The 25218-nt window shown below is 36.2% G+C and overlaps 1 protein-coding gene across 1 annotated transcript in view; it reads right to left on the reverse strand.

The window, feature by feature from the left end:
* Window positions 1–25218, reverse strand: part of LOC107555587 (inositol 1,4,5-trisphosphate receptor type 3-like) — a gene marked incomplete at its 5' end in the record, with an annotated part of 26205 nt that continues 987 nt past the window's right edge. Inside the window, 52 exon segments of the mRNA XM_016238433.1 lie at window positions 1–1072; window positions 1188–1349; window positions 1660–1820; window positions 2438–2603; window positions 2690–2811; window positions 2897–2980; window positions 3147–3336; window positions 4044–4208; window positions 4291–4463; window positions 4620–4742; window positions 4827–5019; window positions 5185–5262; window positions 5381–5507; window positions 5718–5862; window positions 6038–6200; window positions 6307–6482; window positions 6664–6751; window positions 7668–7776; window positions 7936–8084; window positions 8311–8492; window positions 8669–8789; window positions 9482–9604; window positions 9607–9702; window positions 9929–10110; window positions 10280–10400; window positions 12075–12200; window positions 12276–12401; window positions 12638–12889; window positions 13204–13404; window positions 13497–13619; window positions 13723–13842; window positions 14717–14794; window positions 14873–15049; window positions 15339–15504; window positions 15606–15660; window positions 15999–16010; window positions 16212–16332; window positions 16411–16482; window positions 16767–16902; window positions 16979–17098; window positions 17790–17909; window positions 18942–19114; window positions 19238–19399; window positions 19493–19634; window positions 19789–19949; window positions 20679–20778; window positions 20907–21046; window positions 21248–21286; window positions 21375–21470; window positions 21804–21950; window positions 22160–22243; window positions 22509–22607. Coding sequence (XP_016093919.1) covers window positions 950–1072; window positions 1188–1349; window positions 1660–1820; window positions 2438–2603; window positions 2690–2811; window positions 2897–2980; window positions 3147–3336; window positions 4044–4208; window positions 4291–4463; window positions 4620–4742; window positions 4827–5019; window positions 5185–5262; window positions 5381–5507; window positions 5718–5862; window positions 6038–6200; window positions 6307–6482; window positions 6664–6751; window positions 7668–7776; window positions 7936–8084; window positions 8311–8492; window positions 8669–8789; window positions 9482–9604; window positions 9607–9702; window positions 9929–10110; window positions 10280–10400; window positions 12075–12200; window positions 12276–12401; window positions 12638–12889; window positions 13204–13404; window positions 13497–13619; window positions 13723–13842; window positions 14717–14794; window positions 14873–15049; window positions 15339–15504; window positions 15606–15660; window positions 15999–16010; window positions 16212–16332; window positions 16411–16482; window positions 16767–16902; window positions 16979–17098; window positions 17790–17909; window positions 18942–19114; window positions 19238–19399; window positions 19493–19634; window positions 19789–19949; window positions 20679–20778; window positions 20907–21046; window positions 21248–21286; window positions 21375–21470; window positions 21804–21950; window positions 22160–22243; window positions 22509–22607 — 6870 coding nt within the window.

Below are 25218 nucleotides of genomic sequence, written 5' to 3' on the forward strand. Positions count from 1 at the left end.
TTCGATTCTCTTAGTCTGTTAATGTTAAATGATACAAGACGTCAAATAACCAAATGTTTTATTCTGTATTTTGTGTAAAGTTGGTGAGGCACTTCATATAAACATATTAGCAATAAATTGATGATTATTTGATGTCAATATGATTAATTACACACTGGCTGTTATTAACGAAGCCAAAATATATGTATGTTCCAGCATTCTTTTTGTGGCCATAAAAATGCAACTGACTTAGTCCTGGTCGCACAATAAATAATTAAATAGACACATTCATAGATCTATGTCTATTAAAACCACGATCAGCATGTCCTCACTTATTTTTATGATAAGATAAATAAGGAACATGTTAGTTTCCTGAGCAAAAGTTATGTTCTTTTGATGTATTTTTAGGCACTTTGACTTTTAAATTAAAGCTGTATGAACTTTAAACACACTTCTATATATTATGCCATTTATACTACCCAGATTCGACTCTAGTGACATGTTAGCATCTTCTAGTTCATCATAAGAATGGTCATGATATTCCCCTTCATGTTTCCCAAATCATATCAAGCCAGTGCATCATGACTATCCCTATAAATACAGCATGTACAAACTCATCAGTGCACATTAAAACAAACCATCCGACTGTATTGATCTACAATTACTAATCTAAAACGCATCGGCTTTACTTACAGTAATGCTACGTTTATCCATACATCAAACAAGACTGCTTAGAAAAATAAAAACAAAACAATTACATACTTTAAATATATAAAATTTGTGCATACTAAAACCATTCAGGTAATCAAAGGCCCCTCAAGAATGACTATTTAGTCAGTAGTGCTTTTGTGGGAGTGTAGATCCAATCCGTCTATCCGTTGAATGTAACTTTTCCACAGTGGGAAGTACACTAGCATCACAGGATTACATTATTGCTTCTATAAAGTCAATGCAAGGTTAGCTGGAGAAATTAGGTCTTGATGACTTGAAGATTTCCTCCAGCAGCACTAGGAGGCATAGGCATCCCAGGGTTTGAGCCAGACTGAACATCCACAAAACCCATCCTCTGCCTTCTCTTCCTCTGCTCGGTCATCTAAATGAACAAATACACAACCGTTATTTTAGAATCTAAAATCTGAGACATTAATCAATTTAATGTACCAACATTATGAATGCTGGACAAACAGTGCTGACATTGATAAATGTACCTGCTCTTTCAGCTCTGTTAACTGGCTTGTTAGTTGTGTGACCACTTTCATGGTGGAGGTGAGACGATCCTGCAGGTTCCTCATCTCATTCTGTTCTCCATCTCCCTCAGTTACAACCAGAGACATGGCCTGCATGCGTGGGAACCAATCCAGGTTCTTATTCTAACAAGAGGCGACAACAAGACTGAATCAAAACCCAATGCAAGGAGAAGCAAGAATGAATTAAATAAATGAAAGCGAAATAGAAATATCAAAATAGTAATAATAATAATAATAAAAATGACCAAAGGAAATAACAAAATAACTAAAAATTAATTCAAATAAAATTAAAGAAAAAAGACTATTCAAAGTATTAATCAATAATATAAAAGCATAGAAATAATACATTGGAAATAACAATGGTAATTGCTGTTAATATATAGAATGTGACCAGTATCCAAACAGCTGGAATTTTTCATTTTTATTAATTTACCTTTATCATAAGGGCCACGTAGCTCTCTGGGCCAGTGTAATCTGTCTTGTTTTTCTCCCGTACCAGCACAATGAAACAGAGGTAGTGCCAGATGTTATGCTCAAATTTAATGTGTTCCTCGAATGATACAGTCTTATTATCAAACTTGTCCCTCTCGAGACCTGTTGAAATGCAAATACAGATCAATTCCTTTCTGTAATGTTCTCTGATGATTTGTATTTGACTGTCATACAGCCTGTTAAGGAATACTAGGGTCATTTTTCACACTCAACAAATAAAGTAAGAAATTATATTTTGCAAAAATAAAATAAAGCCTGTATTCAGGAATGTTCAAATTGTGTCTTTTTGAAAATCACAGTAATGAAAATATAACAAAAATCCATTTTGCAGTGCAGTAAACAGTGTTGGAAATGTGCTTAATTGTGAAAAATAAATCAATGCGAATTCAAAAGCTTGGGGTCAGTAAGATAAAAAAAAAATAACACTTTTATTCTGCAAGGATGCATTACATCTATCAAAAGTGACAATAAATGCATTAATATCATTACAAAAATAATGTATTTCAAATAAATGCCTTTTATAAATTTCTATTATTTACTTTCTATCTATAAAAATGTTTCCACAAAATATTAAGCACCACACTGATAATAATAAGAAATGTTTCTTGAGCAGCAAATCAGCATGTTAGAATTATTTCTGAATGATCATGATGCTGAAAATTCAGCTTTTCCATCACAGGAATAAACACTTTCAAATAGATTTAAATCTAATTTCTTACCACAAATGAAACAGGTGGTCTTCAGTATCTCCTCTTTCTTTTGTTTTTCACTACGCAGGTCAGCAAAGGTGTCAATAATCACACCAAAAATCAAGTTGAGAACAATGATGATGACAATGAAGTAGAAGAGAAGGTCGTACACCACACGAGCAGGGAACAAAGGCTCCTGTAAGTTGAACAACATTGTATTAGTTTGGTTAGGTTTTGTATTCCTACATGCGCACATTCCTATATGATTGTGGGTCTCCATACATTCTTAGAGGGTTTGCGCAGGACATCTCCCACACCTCCTCCGTTCCTCAGCCCATGATTCAGCACCGTAACGATACACATTAGAAGAGTGTCACATGCTCTCTCTGTGTTGTCCTCTTCTTCTGCAAAGACATTAAAAAAGTGTTCACAGCTGAGTTCTGATGCCAGTAGAGTAATATAAAATATTGTCTTTAATGCCAAACTCACCTTCTGATGATGCAACCAACCCAGTTTCCTCTGTGCACTCCACTCCATCAGCACTGCAGCTGCTCATAGAGTTATCTATACCTGCTTATAGGACAAGACATGCCATTAAGCCTGTGGCATCAATAAATAAAAAATGGTATGTTGTAATTCAAATTTATCACGAACGCAGGGTTTGATGCCTTTCTGCAAAAAACTATTCAGGCGGCCTTGTGACACACAGCAAAGATAAAAAGAGGTGTATGCAATTTACCTGTATCTGGGATAGCAAGACGGTCCACTTCCATGATGAAGTCATTCCTGAGGAAGAGAAAGCCCACGATGGAGAACAGGTAGACAAGGATGATGGCCAAGACAGCAGTGAGGAGAATAGAGCGGCCATTACGTGTCACACTCTTGATGACATTAAAGAGCGTCTCCTCGCGGTAGATCAGATCAAACAGCTGAAGGAGGTAAAAGAGAAGTGAGAAATGATTAGCAGAATATTTATGCCTTTCAGTCATACAAAATCATGTCACAGTTTCTCATTTCATTTAAAAACCATTAGATTTTCACTGGTGAGTACAGCATCTCAGTTTTATTTACTCACCAAAAATTATTTTCCTGGCATTTGGTGCTTGGCAAACGTTTTGTGGAATATTTACAATATTGACGATTAATACATTGCAGAAAAGCAAAAAAGTAAACAATTAAGCTACAGTTTTGTACTACCGTATTTTTAAATGTTTTTGGAAGAAATCTCACCAAGGCTGGATTTATTTGATCAAAACACAGTAAAACAACAATACTGTTAAATATTATTGCTATTTTTGTTCTATTTTAATATATTTTATTCCTGTGCAGACACCAGTCTTCAGTGTCACATGATCCTTCAGAAATTATTCTAATATGTTGACTTGATACTCAAGAACAAATAATTTATTATTAAAATATTGAATGTAGTGTAAAATCAACATAAAACAGTTGTACTGCTTAATATTTTGGTGTAAACCGTAAAAATGGTTTCATTTTTTATGTATCAAAATTTCAAAAGAACAGCATTTATTTGAAATGTTTTGCAACTATGTAACATTTTGATCAATTTAATGCATCCTTGCTGAATTAAAGTATTAATTTCTTAATTTTTTTTAATAAATTTTTTAACACCCACCAATATGCTGTAGAAGAGCTCGTGGACAAAAAGCCCCAGCGTGCTGGTTAACACATAGGCCAGGTGGTACAGGAACTCCACATCCATTACCATGGCTTTATAGCCCATGATAAAGGTGCCGTTGTTTCCCACAAAGCTCACCACAAACACTATCTTATTGATCAGCTGGTTAAAAAGAGAAATTTGGAATTAAATCCATTCATTTTTATTTAAGAAAACATATAGTATTATGGTATGTCAGACTTACATTGAGAGCCCCAAGCAGGATGAGAGTTGGCCCGATGCCAAAGTGATAGATGCAGCGCAGGGTGATGGCGACAGTGAGGGACTGGAACCCATAGCGCTTGGATAACAGGCCCAAAACAGCCAGTCCAGCGAAGCACCAGAACAGCATAAGCAGCAACGAAGTGTCTATGCTACCTGGAAGCACAAGAACCTGGTAAAACTACATGGAAAAGCATATTTAGGAAGCCAACTGTTGGTCCATATTTGTGTGCTTTGAAATTGATGGTAAATGCAGCATTTATACAATTAATACACTAAAGTTACCAACAGATAATGCACACATAAACATACCAGAATGACCAGAGTCATGTGGGTAGAACAAAGCGATGATAAGATTGACAAACACAGCCAGATTGAATGATATGGTGCCCCAGAGAGACATTCGACGAGAGAACCAATACAGCACTGGCATGCCTAAAACACACAAACATCACAATAAACCTGTGTTAAGGACAGTTTGAACTCACTAAGCCACAGCACCCCAAGCCCAATACTTACTTCGAAGTTTTTTCTGCCATTCCATTTCATTGTGCAGGAAAGAGGTCTGTTCGAAAAATTGTGTGACCTTGCTGCCCTGCTCGTCCTGCTCTGTGGTGGTAAACACACGGACCTTTGAATCTTCCGTCAGGAACTCACAGATGGGGTGAACAGGAAACACTATCTGCTCCATGCTACGGTCCTCCCGCACAATCTGCATGTGACATGCCAACGGAAACTACTTCACAACTTCTCATAATCCCAAATTAATTTTATTCACATTAGCCACAACATTCACTTATATTCTATTTGGAGACAGGAGATCAGAAATTACAATAAGAGCATGGATTACAACACACAAAGAGATTTCTTTTATTACCTCAATCTGAGCTGTTTGACGGTCATAGTACTCTAATGGATCCTCCTGTTGTTCCTCCTGTTGTTTGTTTAAGGTGAGCTTAAAAAACAAGCAAAAATCTCAAAAACAGAAAATGTAATGTCTTACATACGGTATGCATGTTCTAGGAAATATTGAAAATGTGCTCCTAGTCCTAAAAGTAAAATACTGAAGTTACCATAGAAGAGATGCTTTCCTCTCCTTCCTCTATTGTTTTCTTTTGTGGTTTAAGCAGTGTGCTAAGCGGATTGTTAATCTGGGGTTGTTCAGACCTGAAGATCCTGATTGTGGTTCTCACAGAGCAGCTGTAAGAAGCGCAAAATAGGTTTCATAATGGTGACAGAGGGGCCCATTTCTGTATCTACTTCCTGCTGCTCAGGTTGAGGTGGCTGCTCAGGTTGGCCAAAGGAAGGCCCTGCACCGATAGGAAACCATTGTCAGAGTCAGCAATGGATGTAGATTCAACGGTTTCATTTATTAGAAATGTATAGTAAATATATAAGGTGTAGCATAACTTTATAAACTTAATTTTGTGGTTCTCACAGAGCAGCTGTAAGAAGCGCAAAATAGGTTTCATAATGGTGACAGAGGGGCCCATTTCTGTATCTACTTCCTGCTGCTCAGGTTGAGGTGGCTGCTCAGGTTGGCCAAAGGAAGGCCCTGCACCGATAGGAAACCATTGTCAGAGTCAGCAATGGATGTAGATTCAACGATTTCATTTATTAGAAATGTATAGTAAATATATAAGGTGTAGCATAACTTTATAAACTTAATAACAGAATAATTTTGACCCTTTCCTCTCATGCGTGCACTTCATGCACTTTTTTCAAATTACCCGTCTCCATATCTTTGTCATCTTTGGCTTTATTGCTCATTTCTCCCACGTTGACGGAGATGGTGGATTTGATGTCCAGCTGTGCGTTCTTCATGCGGTCATTCAGTACTTTAAAAAACTTCTCCGACTTGTTGTCTCCCATCATGAGTTTGTAGAAGGAGTTCTGTTAAAAACAGGAAACAATTTATATATAATAATGGGTGCTTTTCCTTGAAAATGTAACAATATTTATGACTAAATTTATATTTTTACGGAAGCTGCTTTCCCACCTGGATCTCAGTGTTGCCACCTTCCAGCAGACAGATGGCGAGCTGAATGCTCTCCTGAAAGATCTTCTCATTCTTAGAGCTGGTTATGAGGTCTATGAAGAGTTTGGTGCCACCTTCTTTGTCCAGACGACATTGTAATGCTGTAACTGCCAGCCAGTCTTTCTCTCCTTCTCCACCTGCACATACACATACACACACCAATATTTTACACAAGACATCCACCAATATTTTACACAAGACATCCACAAAGAATGGTTTGTGCTGATCCGGCTAACAATTACAAAACCAGTCCAAATCAAACACTCTTTTTTGTGTGATATTAATTAATTGATTTTTCATCAGTAATTAAAAAATTACCTCCTCCATGTTCAATAAGCTCTGCTTTGATGTTCTTTATGTTGGTATAGAGGTAGTTTTGGAGCAATACCTTTCTTAAGGCAAAGCCCTGCAAAAGAAAGCACTTTTATTGTTAAATTAAATCAATTACAATGACTACAGAGCCCAAACTAACCCACCCAAAAATAAACACATACACACACCAATATTTTACACAAGACATCCACCAATATTTTACACAAGACATCCACAAAGAATGTTTTGTGCTGATCCGGCTAACAATTACAAAACCAGTCCAAATCAAACACTCTTTTTTGTGTGATATTAATTAATTGATTTTTCATCAGTAATTTAAAAATTACCTCCTCCATGTTCAATAAGCTCTGCTTTGATGTTCTTTATGTTGGTATAGAGGTAGTTTTGGAGCAATACCTTCCTTAAGGCAAAGCCCTGCAAAAGAAAGCACTTTTATTGTTAAATTAAATCAATTACAATGACTACAGAGCCCAAACTAACCCACCCAAAAATAACAACTTTTGGCATTAAAATAAGTTTCTTTTTACTCTGGAAATAACACCTAGCAATATTCTAGGTTAAATACAACTGTCCACAGACACACTGTAAAATAATTTAAACTCAATCCTCAATTTGTAAAAACAAAAGGATAAACGGCAGGTTATGCAATTCTCATGAATAAAGTTTTTCTCCATGTAAAAAGTAACAATTTAATATTTCTAAAATGTTTCTGATTATTTAGGAATACCTTAGAACAGAATGTATGTTGTATTGTAAATATTATATTCATATTAAATATTTATTATTTAGAATATTAAGTTAAACTAAGAATATATTTTTGAATTTTTTTAAAACGGCATACTTCACTATTTTTTTGAAAGATAATGATTAAAATGTATAAATTGATTTTTTTACATCATCTAGTTAATATGCTAATTTGATCATTTACATTTGTATGAGAAATTGTTTGATTGCATGGTGATATTATTAATAGTATAATCTAATCTCACCTTCTCATCAAAGTCCAGTTCACGAATGAGCATTTCCTGTAGAGTTCTGAGCACTTTGATACAGAGCTTCTCATCTGAATTCATAAGAGCCTTTGTGTGCTGAATCAATCTGCACAAAGTTAAAGAGCAAGGTGATGACGACGCACCCTCACAAATAGTAATACAGCATTATGCAACATAAATTCTGTGCTTATTTGATCTAGCCACAAAATGCATGCTAAAAAGCTGTATGGTAAATGTAGTCCCAGTTTAAACAGAAGTGACTCACTTAGATATGAAGCCTCCTGATTCACAGCGTGATCGAGCATCCGTGCCTTCCAAGAACAACAGCTCGGGCTGGTGCAGCACATCCACCAGCACTGACAGCTCTGCATTAACCAACGGCATCACACGCTCCTCCAGTGTGTTAATGATATCCTAAGAGTGTTACAGAAACATTAATACACTACATTTACAGTATACATTATTATTGATAGAAATATAACTCAAACAAACTAAAGTCAAGTCTGAATTGTGTCATATGCAATACAGTCCAGGAGTGTCATGCACAAGTTGCTTAAGACCTTTTTAATATCAATTACTTTTGGAAGTCACTTGGCTCCAAAATCTAAAAGGAGATTAAATCACACATGCATATAGGCACCTGTAGTTTCTCAATGATGTTCTTGTAGTCCCAGGAGTTGGTGGGAGCAGCAGGCCGTGTGAGGCGTGACAGGCTTTTGTTGCTGTGACTGGAGCGGGACAGTGTGAGGGCGTTAATGTTACTTAACATTATATTAACGTGATTCTCCAACTCTAACGGCAGAGGGATGGAGCGACTCTTTGCTGTGGGAACAGTCAGGTAAACAAATAAGTTGTCTGGTCGTACTTCAAAAACCTTTATTGCATATGAGAACTGAAACTCTTGCCACATTTTAGGCCTGTAAAATAATTGTTTTTAACTTAAACTTTTTTTTATCCATTAGAATGCATCTATTTTCTTAGAAAGCAAGTTGACTTACTTGTCACTGCCAGAGTTCTGATGCAGGACTCTACTTGGACTTTTTGTTGTGGCTGTAGCCAGGGACAATCTAACAGACGCATAGTAGACTGTAGCAGCTGCTTTACAATGGTGTGATGAGCCTGAATGAGACAAAAGAAAGAGAAAATGAGAGGGAGAAAGAGAAACCTGGAGAATTAAATGTGAACTTATGAAATCGGAAAAGCATTTGTTATGTGATATGATAGACGTTATATAACAGCTATAATATTCATCGTATTATTCCTCCTGTAAAGTTATCTTCTTCTCTAAAAAATAACTCATATATTCAGATTTCAGACTTCCGTTCAAAAGTTTGAGGTCATTAAGGTTTTTTTTTTTAATTATTATTCAGCAAAGGCATTACATTGCTCTAAAGTAAAGGCTTTTACATTATTACAAAACTTTTTTTTTTTCAAAGAAATACTTTTATTTTAAACTTTCTGTTAATCAAAAATGTATCACAACTGTATTAAGCACTGATAATAAGAAATGCTTCTTGAGCACCAAATCAGCATATTAGAATTATTTCTGAAGGATCATGTGAGACAATCTTCCCCAAACTTTTGAACAGAAGTGTATTTACTTGGAACATATTCTAAATGTTTTTTGTCAATTCCTTTGACTAAAATGTTAAGTTTTTGTAGTTTTGTTTCACTAAATTTCTAAAATGCAGTTTTTTTTAAATTAACACACGAGAAAAGGTTCAATCCAAAGATCTGTGCTATTCACAATGAATAAAGGCTGATGTGGCAGAGACCAGAAATAAGACTTTGAAAGAATATTGATGCCTCACCTCTGTGCTTGTGCTGTTCTCTGAGAAGGGAGAGCTGAAGAAGGCATTTATAGTGTCTAAAACCACTTGAATCACATACTTCTCCAGCACAGGGTCTGACATGCGCTTCTCACGGTTGGAGCAAAGAACAACAGCTCGGGCTGGTGCAGCACATCCACCAGCACTGACAGCTCTGCATTAACCAACGGCATCACACGCTCCTCCAGTGTGTTAATGATATCCTAAGAGTGTTACAGAAACATTAATACACTACATTTACAGTATACATTATTATTGATAGAAATATAACTCAAACAAACTAAAGTCAAGTCTGAATTGTGTCATATGCAATACAGTCCAGGAGTGTCATGCACAAGTTGCTTAAGACCTTTTTAATATCAATTACTTTTGGAAGTCACTTGGCTCCAAAATCTAAAAGGAGATTAAATCACACATGCATATAGGCACCTGTAGTTTCTCAATGATGTTCTTGTAGTCCCAGGAGTTGGTGGGAGCAGCAGGCCGTGTGAGGCGTGACAGGCTTTTGTTGCTGAGGCTGGAGCGAGACAGTGTGAGGGCATTACTGAGACTCAACATCATATTGACATGAGCCTCCAACTCTACCGGCAGAGGGATGGAGCGACTCTTTGCTGTGGGAACAGTCAGGTAAACAAATAAGTTGTCTGGTCATACTTCAAAAACCTTTACTATATATGAGAAGAGAACTGAAACTCCTGCCACATTTTAGGCCTGTATAATAATTTTTTTTTACTTTTTTTATGCCTTAGAATCCATCTACTCTCAAACAAGTTGACTTACTTGTCACCGCCAGAGTTCGGATGCAGGATTCTACTTGGACTTTTTGTTGTGGCTGTAGCCAGGGACAATCTAACAGACGCATAGTAGATTGCAGCAGCTGCTTAACAATGGTGTGATGAGCCTGAATAAGACAAAAGAAAGAGAAAATGAGAGGGAGAAAGAGAAACCTGGAGAATTAAATGTGAACTTTAACTTAATACTTTTATTCAGCAATGACATTAAATTGTTTAAAAGTGAAAGTAAAGGCTTGTACATTGTTATAAATTTCTTTTTTAATTAAATCCTATTAAAATGTACCATGATTTTCACAAAAATATTAAGCAGCACAACTGTATTAAACACTGATAATAATAAATGTTTTTTGAGCACCAAATCAGCATATTAGAAACATTTCTGAAGGATCATGTGACACTGGAGTAATGATTGCTGAAAAGCTAGCTTTGCCATCACAGGAATAAATTTTATTTTATAACATTTCAACATATATAAAAAAATTTATTTGAAACTGTAATAATATTTCACAATATTACTGTTTTTACAGTAATTTTGATCCAATAAATGAACTTCTTTCAAAAACATTTTTAAAAATCTTCCCCAAACCTTTGAACAGAAGTGTATTTACCTGGAACATATTCTAATTAAATGGGAATAGTGTTGAATCAAGATTTTTTTTGGCAATTCCTTTGAATACAATTCTAGTTTTAAAGGGTTAGTTCACCCCAAAATGAAAATTAGCCTGTGATTTACTCACCCTCGAGGCATCCTAGGTGTTTATGACTTTCTTCTTTCAGATGAATCCAATCTGAGTTATTTTAAAAATTGTCCTGGCTATTCCAAGCGTTATCATTGCAGTCGGTGGGTGTTTCTGTTCAACAGTCCAAAAGACGTCAAATAAAGTGTGTGCATCCATAATAAAACATGCCTCACACGGCTCCAGGATGTGAATAAAGACCTCCTGTAGCGAATCCATGCATTTTTGTAAGAAAATATCCATATTTCAAACGTAATAAACACTTTTCTCTCACTTCTGCTATCTGTCATACGCGGATGACGTAGGACGTATGCACAGCGCGCGCCTCTGAGATATGCTAGTCTCGCGAGTTTGTTTACAGGAGCAAAGGAAGCAAAGTTTCCTTACTTTAGCAAAGGAAAACCAGTCTCCTCTTGGCTTATATCAAAATCCTCCAAAATTTCACTTTACAAATCCTCGGTTTGTATTTCTAATTCGTGACCGGCGTTTAGTTTTGTTCTCTCTCCGCGTTCGTCTCTAATCACGCAACGCCGACGTCTTACGTCATCCGCCAGAATGGCTTCCGCTTTTGACAGTTAGATGAAGTGAGAGAGAAGTGTTTATTACGTTTGAAATATGGATATTTTTCTTACAAAAATGCATGGATTCGCTACAGGAGGCCTTTATTCACACCCTGGAGCCGTGTGAGGCACGTTTTATTATGGATGCGCATGCTTTATTTGACGTCTTTTGGACTGTTGAACAGAAACACCCGCCGACTGCAATGATAGAGCTTGGAATAGCCAGGACAATTTTTAATAGAACTCCGATTGGATTCATCTGAAAGAAGAAAGCCATATACACCTAGGCTGACTCGAGGGTGAGTAAATCACAGGCTAATTTTCATTTTTGGGTGAACTAATCCTTTAATAGTTTTGTTTCACTAAATTTCTCAAATGCATCAATTCTTCATTTAAACAGAAACTTCTGTAGAAATCTGTCGTAAATCACAATGAATAAAGGTTGAAGTGGCAGAGACCAGAAATATTACTATTGATGCCTCACCTCTGTGCTGGTGCTGTTCTCTGAGAAGGGAGAGCTGAAGAAGGCATTTACAGTGTCTAAAACCACTTGAATCACATACTTCTCCAGCACAGGGTCTGACATGCGTTTCTCACGGTTGGAGCACACCTGGAATTCCAATTAAACCAAGTTAATGAAACTCCTTATTCTTACACACATCTTATCTAGCATCAGTGGACTCACCCTAGCCATATCTACAGTGAAGTTGTCAAACAGCTTCCAGATGTGGTTGCTGGTGTATATCTCTTTCATCTCCACTTCTGTGTCTACATAGCAGTGGTTCACAAAGTTTACATATGCAATTTTCACCTGCATGACACAGAGGAGATTCCAAAATTTTTTGATCAGTCATATGCAGCCGGCTTTTCGTTTTCCCCCCCAAACATGTTCATGCTATAAATTATAAAGTAATCCATTAACTGGCTCTTGTAACAAACAAATATTGGGAGGCTGAAGATAATGATTCAGGATAAGTGGAAAAAAAGAAACATGACACATTTTAAAAATAAGCACTTTCATTTCATGTCTACCATCATCTGATTTACCTCTGTGATACAGTCTTCATGTGTGATTACTTTCACCATGTCCTCCAGGGGCAGCAGAGATGTGCACTTGATCTCAGTGTAGACGTTTTTGCCCTCTGCACATGCAGCCAGCAGCTCTACCAGAGAAATATGGTACCGCAGAGGGCTGTCGTCCTTCACCCCTTCCCTAGACTGTGTCATCAGTTCCACCATGGTGTCAAATGATGTGTCATCATTGTAGAAGACGACCACGTCATCACCCGCACTTGTGAGCTAACAGAGAACACAGGTCATGCTGATGTCTTGTACACTGCATATACCATCAATTGAATGGACATTTCCTTGAAAAATTACCAATAAAAAAAAAAAGCATCTCAAAATGAATAGCATAAAATATTAATAGAATATTAGAAACAAATATATCGCAAAATCTCAAATCAGCACTTCAATATTTAATATTTCAATTAAAGTTGTTTTTCTGAAAATTTCTTAAATCTCACAATTTCTTAAAATGATTACAAATGGTTAAAAAGAATACACGCTGTTCAATAACTCAAGGTTACTTTATTTCGATCACAATAACAAACCTCAGTCATGATCATGTCTTGACATTTCTTCACATATTTCCCCTCTGCCTTAATGATGGTGTGCAGAAAGTTGAGGTACTGAATGTGGCGGCCATGTGTGGCCAGGCAATGGATGAAATGATGCAGCACAGACTCGCTGATCTCAGAACAGAGCTGGTAATTATTACAAAAAATGTGCTGCATTGTTTCTGCCTCTAGGAGCTGAGAGAGACAAAACAAAAACCAGAAAAGAGAACACCATGAAAGCATGATAAACATCTTAGGCTATTTTAAGCGCCACGCTTTGCACTCACCCCAGGTGTGAGAAAGAGGTTGAGGTGTTTATGGAGGAGGTTTTGGTTCTCCAGATTCCCTGTGCAGAACTTCTGTAAGAACAGGTGCGTGTACTTGATGATCTCAAGCATTTTGGTGTCATTCTGTTAAAAGAAATTTAAAAATCATGCGTTTAGTGAAGGACAAGGCCAAGACCATGCTTCACATCGACCATAGATTTTATCTGCTTCAAAAAAGACCACAAACCCGATCATAGGAGATCTGCAGCAGGTCAAGCATAACTTTGTGGGCACCCATGTTCTTCAATAGCCTTTGTTGTTTCTTAAATACACCTGAACTGCACATTTTATTCAAACGCTCTAAAATCTGGAGATCAGAGAAAAGATTTAATTATTGCAAAAATACTGGTTTGTTCATTTACCAAGTTTCTATCCATCTATACACATTTATATATACTGTACACTAAACAGAAAATTAAAAAGCTGCATATATGTGCATATACAGTGGGGAAAAAAAAGTATTTAGTCAGCCACCAATTGTGCAAGTTCTCCCACTTAAAAAGATGAGAGAGGCCTGTAATTTTCATCATTGGGATACCTCAACTATGAGAGACAGAACTTGCACAATTGGTGGCTGACTAAATACTTTTTTGCCCCACTGTATGTGCATACAAAAAAGTAATAACTTTTATTATCATATACTGTTCAAATGTTTGAGGTCAGTCAGTAATTTTTTTGAAAGATGTCTCTTATGTTCACCAAGGCAGGTATTTAAATAAAAAATACAGTAAAAAACAGTATTATTGTGAAACATTACAATTTAAATTTAAGCAGAATTTTCAACAGCCATTACCTTAGTCTTCAGTGTCACGTGATCCTTCCAAAATAATTCTAATTTGCTTATTCGTATAATTACTATCAATGTTGAAATCAGTTGCAGTGATTGATATTTTTGTGGAAAACATCAATTTTTTACAGAATTATTTGATGAATAGAAAGTTCAAAAGCATTTATTTGCAATATATATCTTTTGCCACATTATAAATGTCTACTGTCACTTTTGATCAATTTAACACATTCTTGCTGAACAAAAGTATAAAAATTTTTTTTTTTAAATCTGTCCCCAATCTTTTGAACAGTAGTGCAATATACTATCTCCGACTTTTAGACCCCACTGTAATTAATCTAATATATTATTGATCAACAGACAAATACATTAAGAACATGTGCAAAACCATCACCTCTTTGACATTCTGGTAGCTTTCATTGCTCGTTTCAACCTTCTGTTTCTTTGTATCGGTCTCCTCCTCTGGAGATGCCTGCATGAAAAAGAAAATAAAAATAAGCTTCTTTCACCTAATTATCCTGTTATACATAATCCCACATGCATGACTCACTGGTGCAAGTTCTTTTTTGTCTTTCTTGTCTTTCTTGTCTTTCTTCCCATCTCCCCCAGAGCTACTTTTTTTTATGACCCAAAGCTCAGACTTCTCCACCATGGTGCGCAGAAGATCCAGATCTTGTTTTATGTGTTTGTAGTTGTCCACATCCTGAGCTGAAATGAGAAGCTGGACCTGAGGAGAACAAACACGGCAGGATGAAAAACTGTCATCAACAATTTTGATCTTTACAAAAGCATTTGCATTTCAACCACTTGAAAGAGTACTTTTTCATTTTGTGCCACAGGAACGGTGATTTGCTGCATGCAAATGAGCAATAAAATGTAAATTGTATGGTCAGCACATTTTGCACATCTAGGGATGTGGTATACCTGCAGATTTTTTACCTGGAGCTGTCTAAGCACACCTTTTTACCAATAAAAGCAATTTGTTTGTATACGTTTAAACGGGCTGTACGTTCTACCTGTTTAAAGGTGTGGAGGACTTCTTGTCTTTGACTGAAGTGCTTGAAGAGCAACTGCAAGGCCCCGGAAACCAGCGGAGGGTAGTCGTGCATGATGAGGTGGATCAGAACACGCAAAAACATTCGTCCCCCTTCATCGTCCACTTCCAGAATGCTGTTTCCTTTACTGTACGGTCAGAGTAAAGTCAAAGAGAGGTCACATAGCACAAGGGTCACACACATGATGAACAGTCGTGTGGAAATAGAATTAATTGTTCATTAACATACCCAATTCCAAACATGGCCTCTGCCTGCTCTCCAATGTACTGGAGGTTGATGGAAGCTGTTTAAAATATTAATAAATAAATAAATTACACAAATGTACAATCAGAAAACAAATTCAAGCATGACTACTTCTACTTCTAGCCTAAATTGAATTATATTTAAAATGGTCATCCATTAAAGTTGAAGTGTGTAATTTCTGAGCCACTAGCGGCATCAAATGACGCTGCAGAAATAAAACCGTTTTTTCAATGTAAAAATTACTTACTAATAGTTGCTTTACATATTCAGCATATATTTAGTGATAGGAGAAAGTATTTTAACAAAAAAAATTACACACTACACCTTTAAGGAATTCATTTTAAGAATCAAGAAATGATGAAACATTGCCACTCTCACCAGAACGAGGCTCTGAGACAAACACAAAAACAAAGATGAAAAATAGAGTAGAGGGATTAGTACATGGAAGAATTGTTATGTTGTTATTTGAATATAATGCAATTTCAGAGATTGTTGATTGATTATATTAATATTATAAATGTTATTTGATTAGTAGTCAGGTTGTGACACTTACAAGAGTTTCATTTAGACTATTTATCTAAACATCATTACCCTCATGCTCTGTATGATGCGTTGCATCTGCATCACCCATAGGATAGACTTCCACAAACTCCTTCTTGAAGACGGAGAGCAAGAAGGAAAGCCGATAGTCCAGACGTACACTGAGGATGAACTGCACAAAACCATTAGGATTTTCAGATATTGCCAGCACTGACAGCATAAAGCTGTTGCCATCTTCGACAGCGTCTACCTGTAATATCTCCAGGATCTTCAGTTTGGTGTCCATGCAAAACACATTCGTGCAAACAGTTTGAGCTGGTACCTGGAAAAAAAACAATATATATTTGTGCAGTTGTAAGCAGATGAAAAGAAAGAAATATTGCCAGCAATAATAAAATAGTAAAATAATCTGCTGTCAATTTAACATGTTCATTTAGTACAATCAGCTATAAGTCTATACAGCTGACTGTACTACATTATTGCAGCATGCCATTTATGATGATAATTTAATAAAGGGTTTAATCAACTAACAGGCCTGGTTGTTTCTCCTTTTCATTACCTGTAATATGTCAGCACATTTTCGTCATGCACATTCCCTTGTCGGGCCTCTTGGGCAAGCTGTCGAATGCTCTTCTCATGGGTCTCACTCTCCTTCTCAGACCAGATCAGCCAAACTTCATCCTCCTCTCCAAACTCTTCCAAATACTCAGAGGTGTGCTGTGTGTCTTTAGCGGCTCGCCGCCTTAACAAACACACACAGAACTCACATGAGCACATAACCCATGACAGACACACTACGTCGTTTTTCGTAGACTTACTGAGTTTTCATGAGAATATCCTGGTTTTTGGCATCCAGCACACATTTACAGATCAGCTCCTGAGTTACTGGGATCGCAACATTATTGGACACACACAAGTCCGATAGATAGTCCAGAAACCTGGAAATCAAAACATAAACATGGAATAGACATTTACAGACACAGGTGTGTTATAAACTATGGACAAAAAAAAGGACTTTATTTTTCCCCACCCCCATTCAATATTTTTATAATATAATAATCATTATAGTAACAACAGTAAAATTATAACAATATACACATTTTGGTGGCTGTTTTTTGCTTTCTAATGTTGAACCATAAAGCTTTTATTTTAGCAGAAACCACAGGGAGATCTTAAAGCTTCTTTTTTATTGACAGCAGATTTATAAATTATTCTCATTACAAATTTGCAAAGATGGCTGTGGGTTTTTTCATTTTCAAATGCACATTATAAGCAATTTAAGCTCTATCCATGTATGAAATAAACATTAATACTTAAACATTATTTATTCTGTATGTTCGGTGTAAAAACAAAAACCTCTGCATTTTTTAGGCACAGCAGAAAAAATTATGCAGGAAATAAGGAGCTTCAAAAATGTACCAATAAATTAATTACCAAACAATTTGAGCAATTACTTTTCATGACTTTTCCAGCCAATTAACATTTTTTCATTGACATTACACTCACAAATTTGCATTTTCAATCCTAGCACAACAAATGTTTATAACTTTAAATTAATTTTAGTGCTGTCAAACGATTAAGAGCACATAACCCATGACAGACACACTACGTCGTTTTTCGTAGACTTACTGAGTTTTCATGAGAATATCCTGGTTTTTGGCATCCAGCACACATTTACAGATCAGCTCCTGAGTTACTGGGATCGCAACATTATTGGACACACACAAGTCCGATAGATAGTCCAGAAACCTGGAAATCAAAACATAAACATGGAATAGACATTTACAGACACAGGTGTGTTATAAACTATGGACAAAAAAAAGGACTTTATTTTTCCCCACCCCCATTCAATATTTTTATAATATAATAATCATTATAGTAACAACAGTAACATTATAACAATATACACATTTTGGTGGCTGTCTTAAATTTTTTGCTTTCAAATGTTGAACCATAAAGCTTTTATTTTAGCAGAAACCACAGGGAGATCTTAAAGCTTCTTTTTTATTGACAGCAGATTTATAAATTATTCTCATTACAAATTTGCAAAGATGGCTGTGGGTTTTTTCATTTTCAAATGCACATTATAAGCAATTTAAGCTCTATCCATGTATGAAATAAACATTAATACTTAAACATTATTTATTCTGTATGTTCGGTGTAAAAACAAAAACCTCTGCATTTTTTAGGCACAGCAGAAAAAATTATGCAGGAAATAAGGAGCTTCAAAAATGTACCAATAAATTAATTACCAAACAATTTGAGCAATTACTTTTCATGACTTTTCCAGCCAATTAACATTTTTTCATTGACATTACACTCACAAATTTGCATTTTCAATCCTAGCACAACAAATGTTTATAACTTTAAATAAATTTTAGTGCTGTCAAACGATTAAAAGTTTTTGTTTACATAATATATGTGAGTGTACTGTATATATTTATTATGTATATATAAATACACACACATGCATGTATATATTTAAGAAAAATGTTACATTTATATATTAAATATATTTATATATGACATAATATATATGAATATAAACATATACACATTAATACATGTAGATATTTAAAAAATAAATGCTGTATGTGTGTGTCTTTATATATACATAATAAATATACACAGTACACACACACATATTATGTAAACAAAAACTTTTATTTTGGATGCGATTAATCGTTTGACAGCACTAATTAATTTCCACTTCTTTTTCAGACCTGTAAACCACAATTTTAAAATTCATAATTTTAAGGTTCATCTGATGGAAACACTAACCTGGGCTCCCTGTTCTTACGAACCAGACTGACGAAAGTCTCCACCTCGGTTTTAGTGATGTGTTTCTCCAGCAGTTTGCGGTTGTTGTGTAGCAGGGCTGTGATGGTGTCCTCAGCCAGAATATCATAGCCGATCTGAGACTGCATCATTCCAAACTGCTTGGCTATGTGTTCCTGTAAGGCAAATCCCCATCTTTGAATGCTGTCTTGTGGCTCTTTCTAGTGTGACAGGAAGTCTGAATGCCATTCATACAATTTACCATTCTTGTGCACCTGTGCTAGTATGGATTGGAGTACCTGATTCTTACGGTAGTCTTCTTGTGAATGACGCAGCACCCTGTAGCACAGTCTGAGCATGTATTGATAGGGGGCGTATTTCTGGTCAGACAGCTCATCCAACGTTAGCAGAGGCGGATCAGTGCCCCTCTGTTTAAATGGGGCTTTAATGATCCCAAATATCTAAGCAGAAATAGAGACAGCAAAATCATCCACTAGATCATTCACCAACAATGATGTTTCAACTGTAGACAACACCATAATCTGCCAATTTACCTGTTTGAGAATGTTCTGCTCTCTCATGAGTTTCTGTCTCTCTCGGTTGGGCTTGTTCATCGTCACCTCCAGGGCTGGCTGGCCATTGTTAAACTGATCGACGACAAAGAAAACCACATCCTCCAGCAGTTTAATGGCATACCTGTGCATAGAGAGGGTGCATGAAGCTCCGACACAGTATATTCTACAATAGGTTTACTTTACAAATATTTACAAAGTGAAAACCACAGCTATTTAGGGCCTAAAACTTCAGGCTGAGACTCTGGTTTGGTGCTTGTGTGTCGTGTCAACTCTACCTTCTGTCATTAGGACTGAGGAAACCGGAGTTGAACTTGTCGACTACGGTGCTCAACATGAGGCTGGCATCATTTGCAAAGTCTAGATCTCTAATCTCCATGACCGGCACAGAGACAATGGCAAAGGCTTCCTTGTCCTCTTTGGTGGGGCAGGTGCCCAGCTAGCAGAAGAAAAGGAGGAATAGAGGAGAAAGAAAAGGAAAAAATAAATATATATAGAAATAAATGCAGTTCTTTTGAGTGTTCTATTCATCAAGGAATCTTGAAATAAATATATCTAATTTCCACAAGCAAACAAATAAATAAATTCAGCTTTGCCATGACAGGTATAAATTACATTTTAAAACACATTAAAATAAATATAATAACATAAAAATAAAAAATATTACATAAAATATAATATGTTAAGATAGATACACCAAAACACAAAATGGATTTAAATTGTAGTAATATTTTACAAAAGTATTAGTTTTACTGTAAGGTTACAAATAAATGTAGCCTTGGCATAAGAAATTTCTTTCAAAAAATTTTTTTTAAATATTACCGACCCCAAACCTTTGAACGGTAGTGGAATAAAATTCATTCAATTATTTTTAATTAATGCAACACTTAGCAAATGCAAAGTAAATAAATAAATAGATGAATGCTGCAGTAAAACACACAACTTATGTTTTAAATTTACCTAGTATAAAATTAAGTGAAGTCAGAATTAAATGTGACCCTGGACCACAAAACCAGTCTTAAGTCGCTGGGGTATATTTGTAGCAATAGACAAACATACATTGTATGGGTCAAAATTATTCATGTTCATGTTCCATGAAGATATTTTGTAAATTTCCTACTGTAAATATACTAAAACTTAGACAGACTGTACAGAGAAAGTTCTTCACCATTAATCGAATAGGCCTCTCCTCATCAATGTCGATGGGAATGTTGGTGCTTTGGATCCAAGTGTTTGTGCACAGGTGACGGAATCGGACATAAGAATTTCTGTTGGAAATTGAGAAGATGAATATGCAGCAGGAATCCTTTAATCAGGATCTTAATCAAACAAATTCCTTTATCCCACAGAACGCAGCAAAACAAACAGAGAGAGAGTAAAGCATAGAATTGAATACCGTGGCACAAATGAATCAGTTTTCTGCAGTGTGGTGGGGTCCAGCTCAAACAAAGAGGCGATGTCATTCCCATGAGGCACTGCAACTAGCTTGTATTTTATCCTCTCTCCTAGGCTTCTCTTGATTCGGCTACTATCCACCTATAGACAAAGTACAAGTAAGTGACTTTTCTGAGAGAAAAGGAGAACACATAAGATAGGAACAGTCTTTGCATGTAATTTTTAACATCTCATGAACTCCTGATCTAAGTCTTATACAGTGAGATGTCTACCAGAAAGTTTTTCCATTAGTTACCATGCCATATAGCAATAGATCATACAGAACATAACATTTTAACCTACCTCTATATCATTGCTGTTTTCTTTATAACCTGGGTTCTCCTGCAACACAGATGTATATATATGTAAATAAGTCCTTCTAATATTAACAAACCATACATGAGATTACTATAAATCTGGAGGGTTTTACTTCAGCAGCAAGATAGTTTCCTGTGGCCAAGTGTTTGAATCGGTACAGGCTGTTCCAATGTCCTGCTCCTCCACGGCACGGATCATGGTGAACCACCTACAACCAACAAGCAAACATTATGTCACTATGGAGGCACCTTTCCACCTCCAAATAGAAAAAATGTATCCTTAAAAGTTCAAATTGATAAATGTATCTCATGATTGCAACTTCACATCGTATAAAAAGAATCAGGTAACAGGCTTCTAAAAACACTACATGATATAATATATAAATTAAAATAAAAAAAATTAATCTATTTTGAATACATTTCTAATTGTAATACAAATTAATTTGGCTTTTTTGAGGACATGGTCCCACACACATCCGAATCTAAATCCTACCAGGACTTAGCAGGAAATCTGCTAAATCAATCTATGAGGAGGCTCTTACCTCAACCTCCCATAATGCATTAGAGCTGGTGGCTGAAGTAGCGGACTGACGCAGAGTTGTGCGCAGGAACACATGCAGCTTAGACTTGTACTCATCACAGGTCAGAAACTTCTCCTGTTCTGCATGGAAAAGCCTCACCACATCTCCCTATGCATGAATATGACTTTTATTATGAGATATCAACACAACTGGCTTGGCTTTGGATATATATCATAAAACTGAAAATGTGGCTATGGTGAATGCAAAAGCTGAAAACATGCAATACAGCTTAAAAACAGCAAACAGCATAGATTTGTTGGTACGAACTACAGCACAAGTTTGTAATAATGACTTTTGCATGTGCTCGTTGCACTTACTCCCTTAAGGACTTCATCTTTATGGTCACTGAACATCATAAAGAGACTGATCTTCCAGCTGGTGTTGCTGTTGACTGAATTGATCTGTAGGGAGCAGTCTTACATTATTAGAAGACAGTGGCACACAGCACTTATTTCAGCTTATTTTGTGGACTTTCCTTCACAGAACCATTATTAATCTCAGAAAACATGTACATTTTGGAGAAATGACAGCAACTAGTTCACAGTCTTAAGTTAAGCCACAAGTAAATTTGTCTTGTAATCAACCACAATCCATCTGTCTACTTCACAGGCATGTTGACAAAAGGACTTCAAGGCAAACTGATCATGTCTTCTCAAACAGGCCCACCTCTTTGCACCCTGGGTGATCGGGAAGCTCGTAATTACTGGCATGAAGAGGCTGTCCAGCATTCACAGGATTCATGATCACCTTATCTCCAACTACCACCTGAAATTGAGTACAAACGATTCAGTGAGGGGCTCAATATGACTGTCACAGCCATAGATATCTAAAGAGCAAATATGTACATCTCTATCAGTTTACACAAGGGAGAAGCAATCTATAAACATTTAAAGTCGGATTAGCTCGGCAAACTTGTTTATATGTGTATAGGGTCATTTGCATGCATTTTACTTAACTTTGCGAGTGGGTATGTGGGCTGTGTGTGCGCTGAGTATGCGTGTCTATATTCGTATAGACTATGATATGTAATTATTAGGTGTGCAGGTAAATGCATGGCATTAAAAAAACGGGCTCTGAGCTTCCAGAAAGGTTGGATGAAAAGCCAAGATCCCTCATTCCCCGTCCCATCAAGAGTGACACGCATTGCGTTCTTCTCCAGCAATGCTGGGAGACGCTTATTCACCGTCAAATACTTGTTGCTCTTCATATGCAGGAGCTGAAATCACATCAACATTTATTCAAATAAAAACTTCTAGTCTGTAAAGTCTTTCTTAAATATAAAAAGGAAAGTTTAGGCTCTATAACAGGGTTGCGTTTATTACCAGGGTGGAAGAACTGCTATGATTTTAATTAATAAACTGAATTACTAACTGAACATTTGTGTGTTAAATCATATTGTTGCTGACTTTTTATACATGCAGGTCACTCAAGACCATCGCGCCAACAACACTCTCTCACTTTACCACACAGCCTTTGTGGTTTGTTGCTTTTTTCCACAGCACTGCACCTACTACAGAGCTTATTAGAAAGAAACTTCCTTTTTGTCTAAAAAAAGACCTTGCAAATATCTTGAATGTGCACCTCCTCCGCCACAGTGTGTCTGCTGAATGGAAGTAAACAGAGCTGATCACTTTAAACTATTCAACAATTCCTAAAGACTACAACGTTATTTCAGTGAAAAAAAATAAAGCAGGTTGGCTGGATTATTAAGAAGCAGCTTTAACCCAAAGGAATCACTGGACATGGGAAGCTCTTTTTTATTTTAGGATATGCCCTATAGTAACAGGAAAAGGCACCGTTTCCTATAGTATGGCATTGCTGTAGGCAATTATCTGTAACTGACGTCACTAACAGGGAGGAAACACATTTCTTTTTTTGCCTTTTCTGACTCATAAAGATATGCGGGTACAGTTGTGACCCCATTAACAAACTCAGCATGTCTACATAAGTAAACAAAAAAACAAAAGTGACTTTGTTTAGTTTATTAATGCACATACTGTGCAAGATTCATTGATGCATGTTATTCCAAAGAAACAAAATATTTGTCTGCGTTATCTTTCATCAAAATGGCTTTCATTTCATTCATTGCTAATATTACTAACCCAGTTCCAAATGTCATATCCAGACCATGTCCAGTCAATTAAATTGATCTATTCTGAAAATTTTCACATTACAGAAGCATCTAAAAAGTCATATAATAACTCTTTTTAGAGTCCATATTTGGTGTTGCACCTTGAATCTTGAATGAAATGCATGATTACATTGGGTGACTAGGATAACTCTTAATCTTTTGTTTCTAGAAACAAGATTTATGTCACAGAACTGCACATTTCTACTCCTCTATATAAGGGATTAAATGGTTTTACACTTAGGTCTAACTGTCGGGAATTACATTTACATTGTATTACATTTAGTCATTTAGCAGACACTTTTATCCAAAGCGACTTACAAATGAGGACAATAAAAGCAGTCAAAACTAACAAAAGAGCAACAATATATAAGTGCAAATGACAAGACTCGGTTAGCCTAATGCAGTGTAGCAAGGTATATATATATACACACAGTCATGGTCAAAAATATTGGCACCCTTAGTAAATATGATCAAAGAAGGTTGTGAAAATTAATCTGCATTGTTAATCCTTTTGGTCTTTTATTTAAAAAAATCCCAAAAAATCGAACCTTTTATTGGATAATAAGTATTTAAAATGGGGGGAAATATCATTATGAAATAAATGTTTTTCTCTAATACGGCACCCTTGTATTCAATACTTTTTGAAACCTCCATTTGCCAGTTTAACAGCTCTAAATTTTCTTCTATAATGCCTGATGAGGTTAGAGAACACCTGACAAGAGATCAGAGACCATTCCTTCATCCAGAATCACTCTAGACCCTTTAGATTCCAAGCTCCATGATGGTGCTTCTCCTCTTTAATGCACCACACTCATTTTCTACAGGGTTCAGATCAGAGGACTGGAATGGCCATAGCAGAAGCTTGGTTTTGTACTCAGTGACCCATTTTTGTGTTGTTTTTAAAGTTTGTGTTTGGATTATTGTACGTTGGAAGATCCAAACATGGCCCATTATAAGATTTCTAACAGAGTCAGTCACTTATTGATTTTTTATCTGTTGGTATTTGATAGAATCCATGATGCCATGTGTCTAAACAAGATGTCCAGGACCTCCAGCAGAAATATAGGTCCACAACATCAAAAATACAGCAGTATATTTCATTGTACACAAGGGGTACTTTTTATCCCTGTGTTCACCAAACCCATCTTGAGTGTCTGCTGCTAAAAAGCTCATTTTTTAGTTTCATCTGACCATAGAAGTCAGTCCTATTTGAAGTTCCAGTCGTGTCTGATAACTGAATATGCT

Source organism: Sinocyclocheilus grahami, unplaced genomic scaffold, assembly GCF_001515645.1.
Source record: "Sinocyclocheilus grahami isolate Dianchi unplaced genomic scaffold, SAMN03320097.WGS_v1.1 scaffold539.1, whole genome shotgun sequence".
NCBI lineage: Eukaryota > Metazoa > Chordata > Actinopteri > Cypriniformes > Cyprinidae > Sinocyclocheilus > Sinocyclocheilus grahami.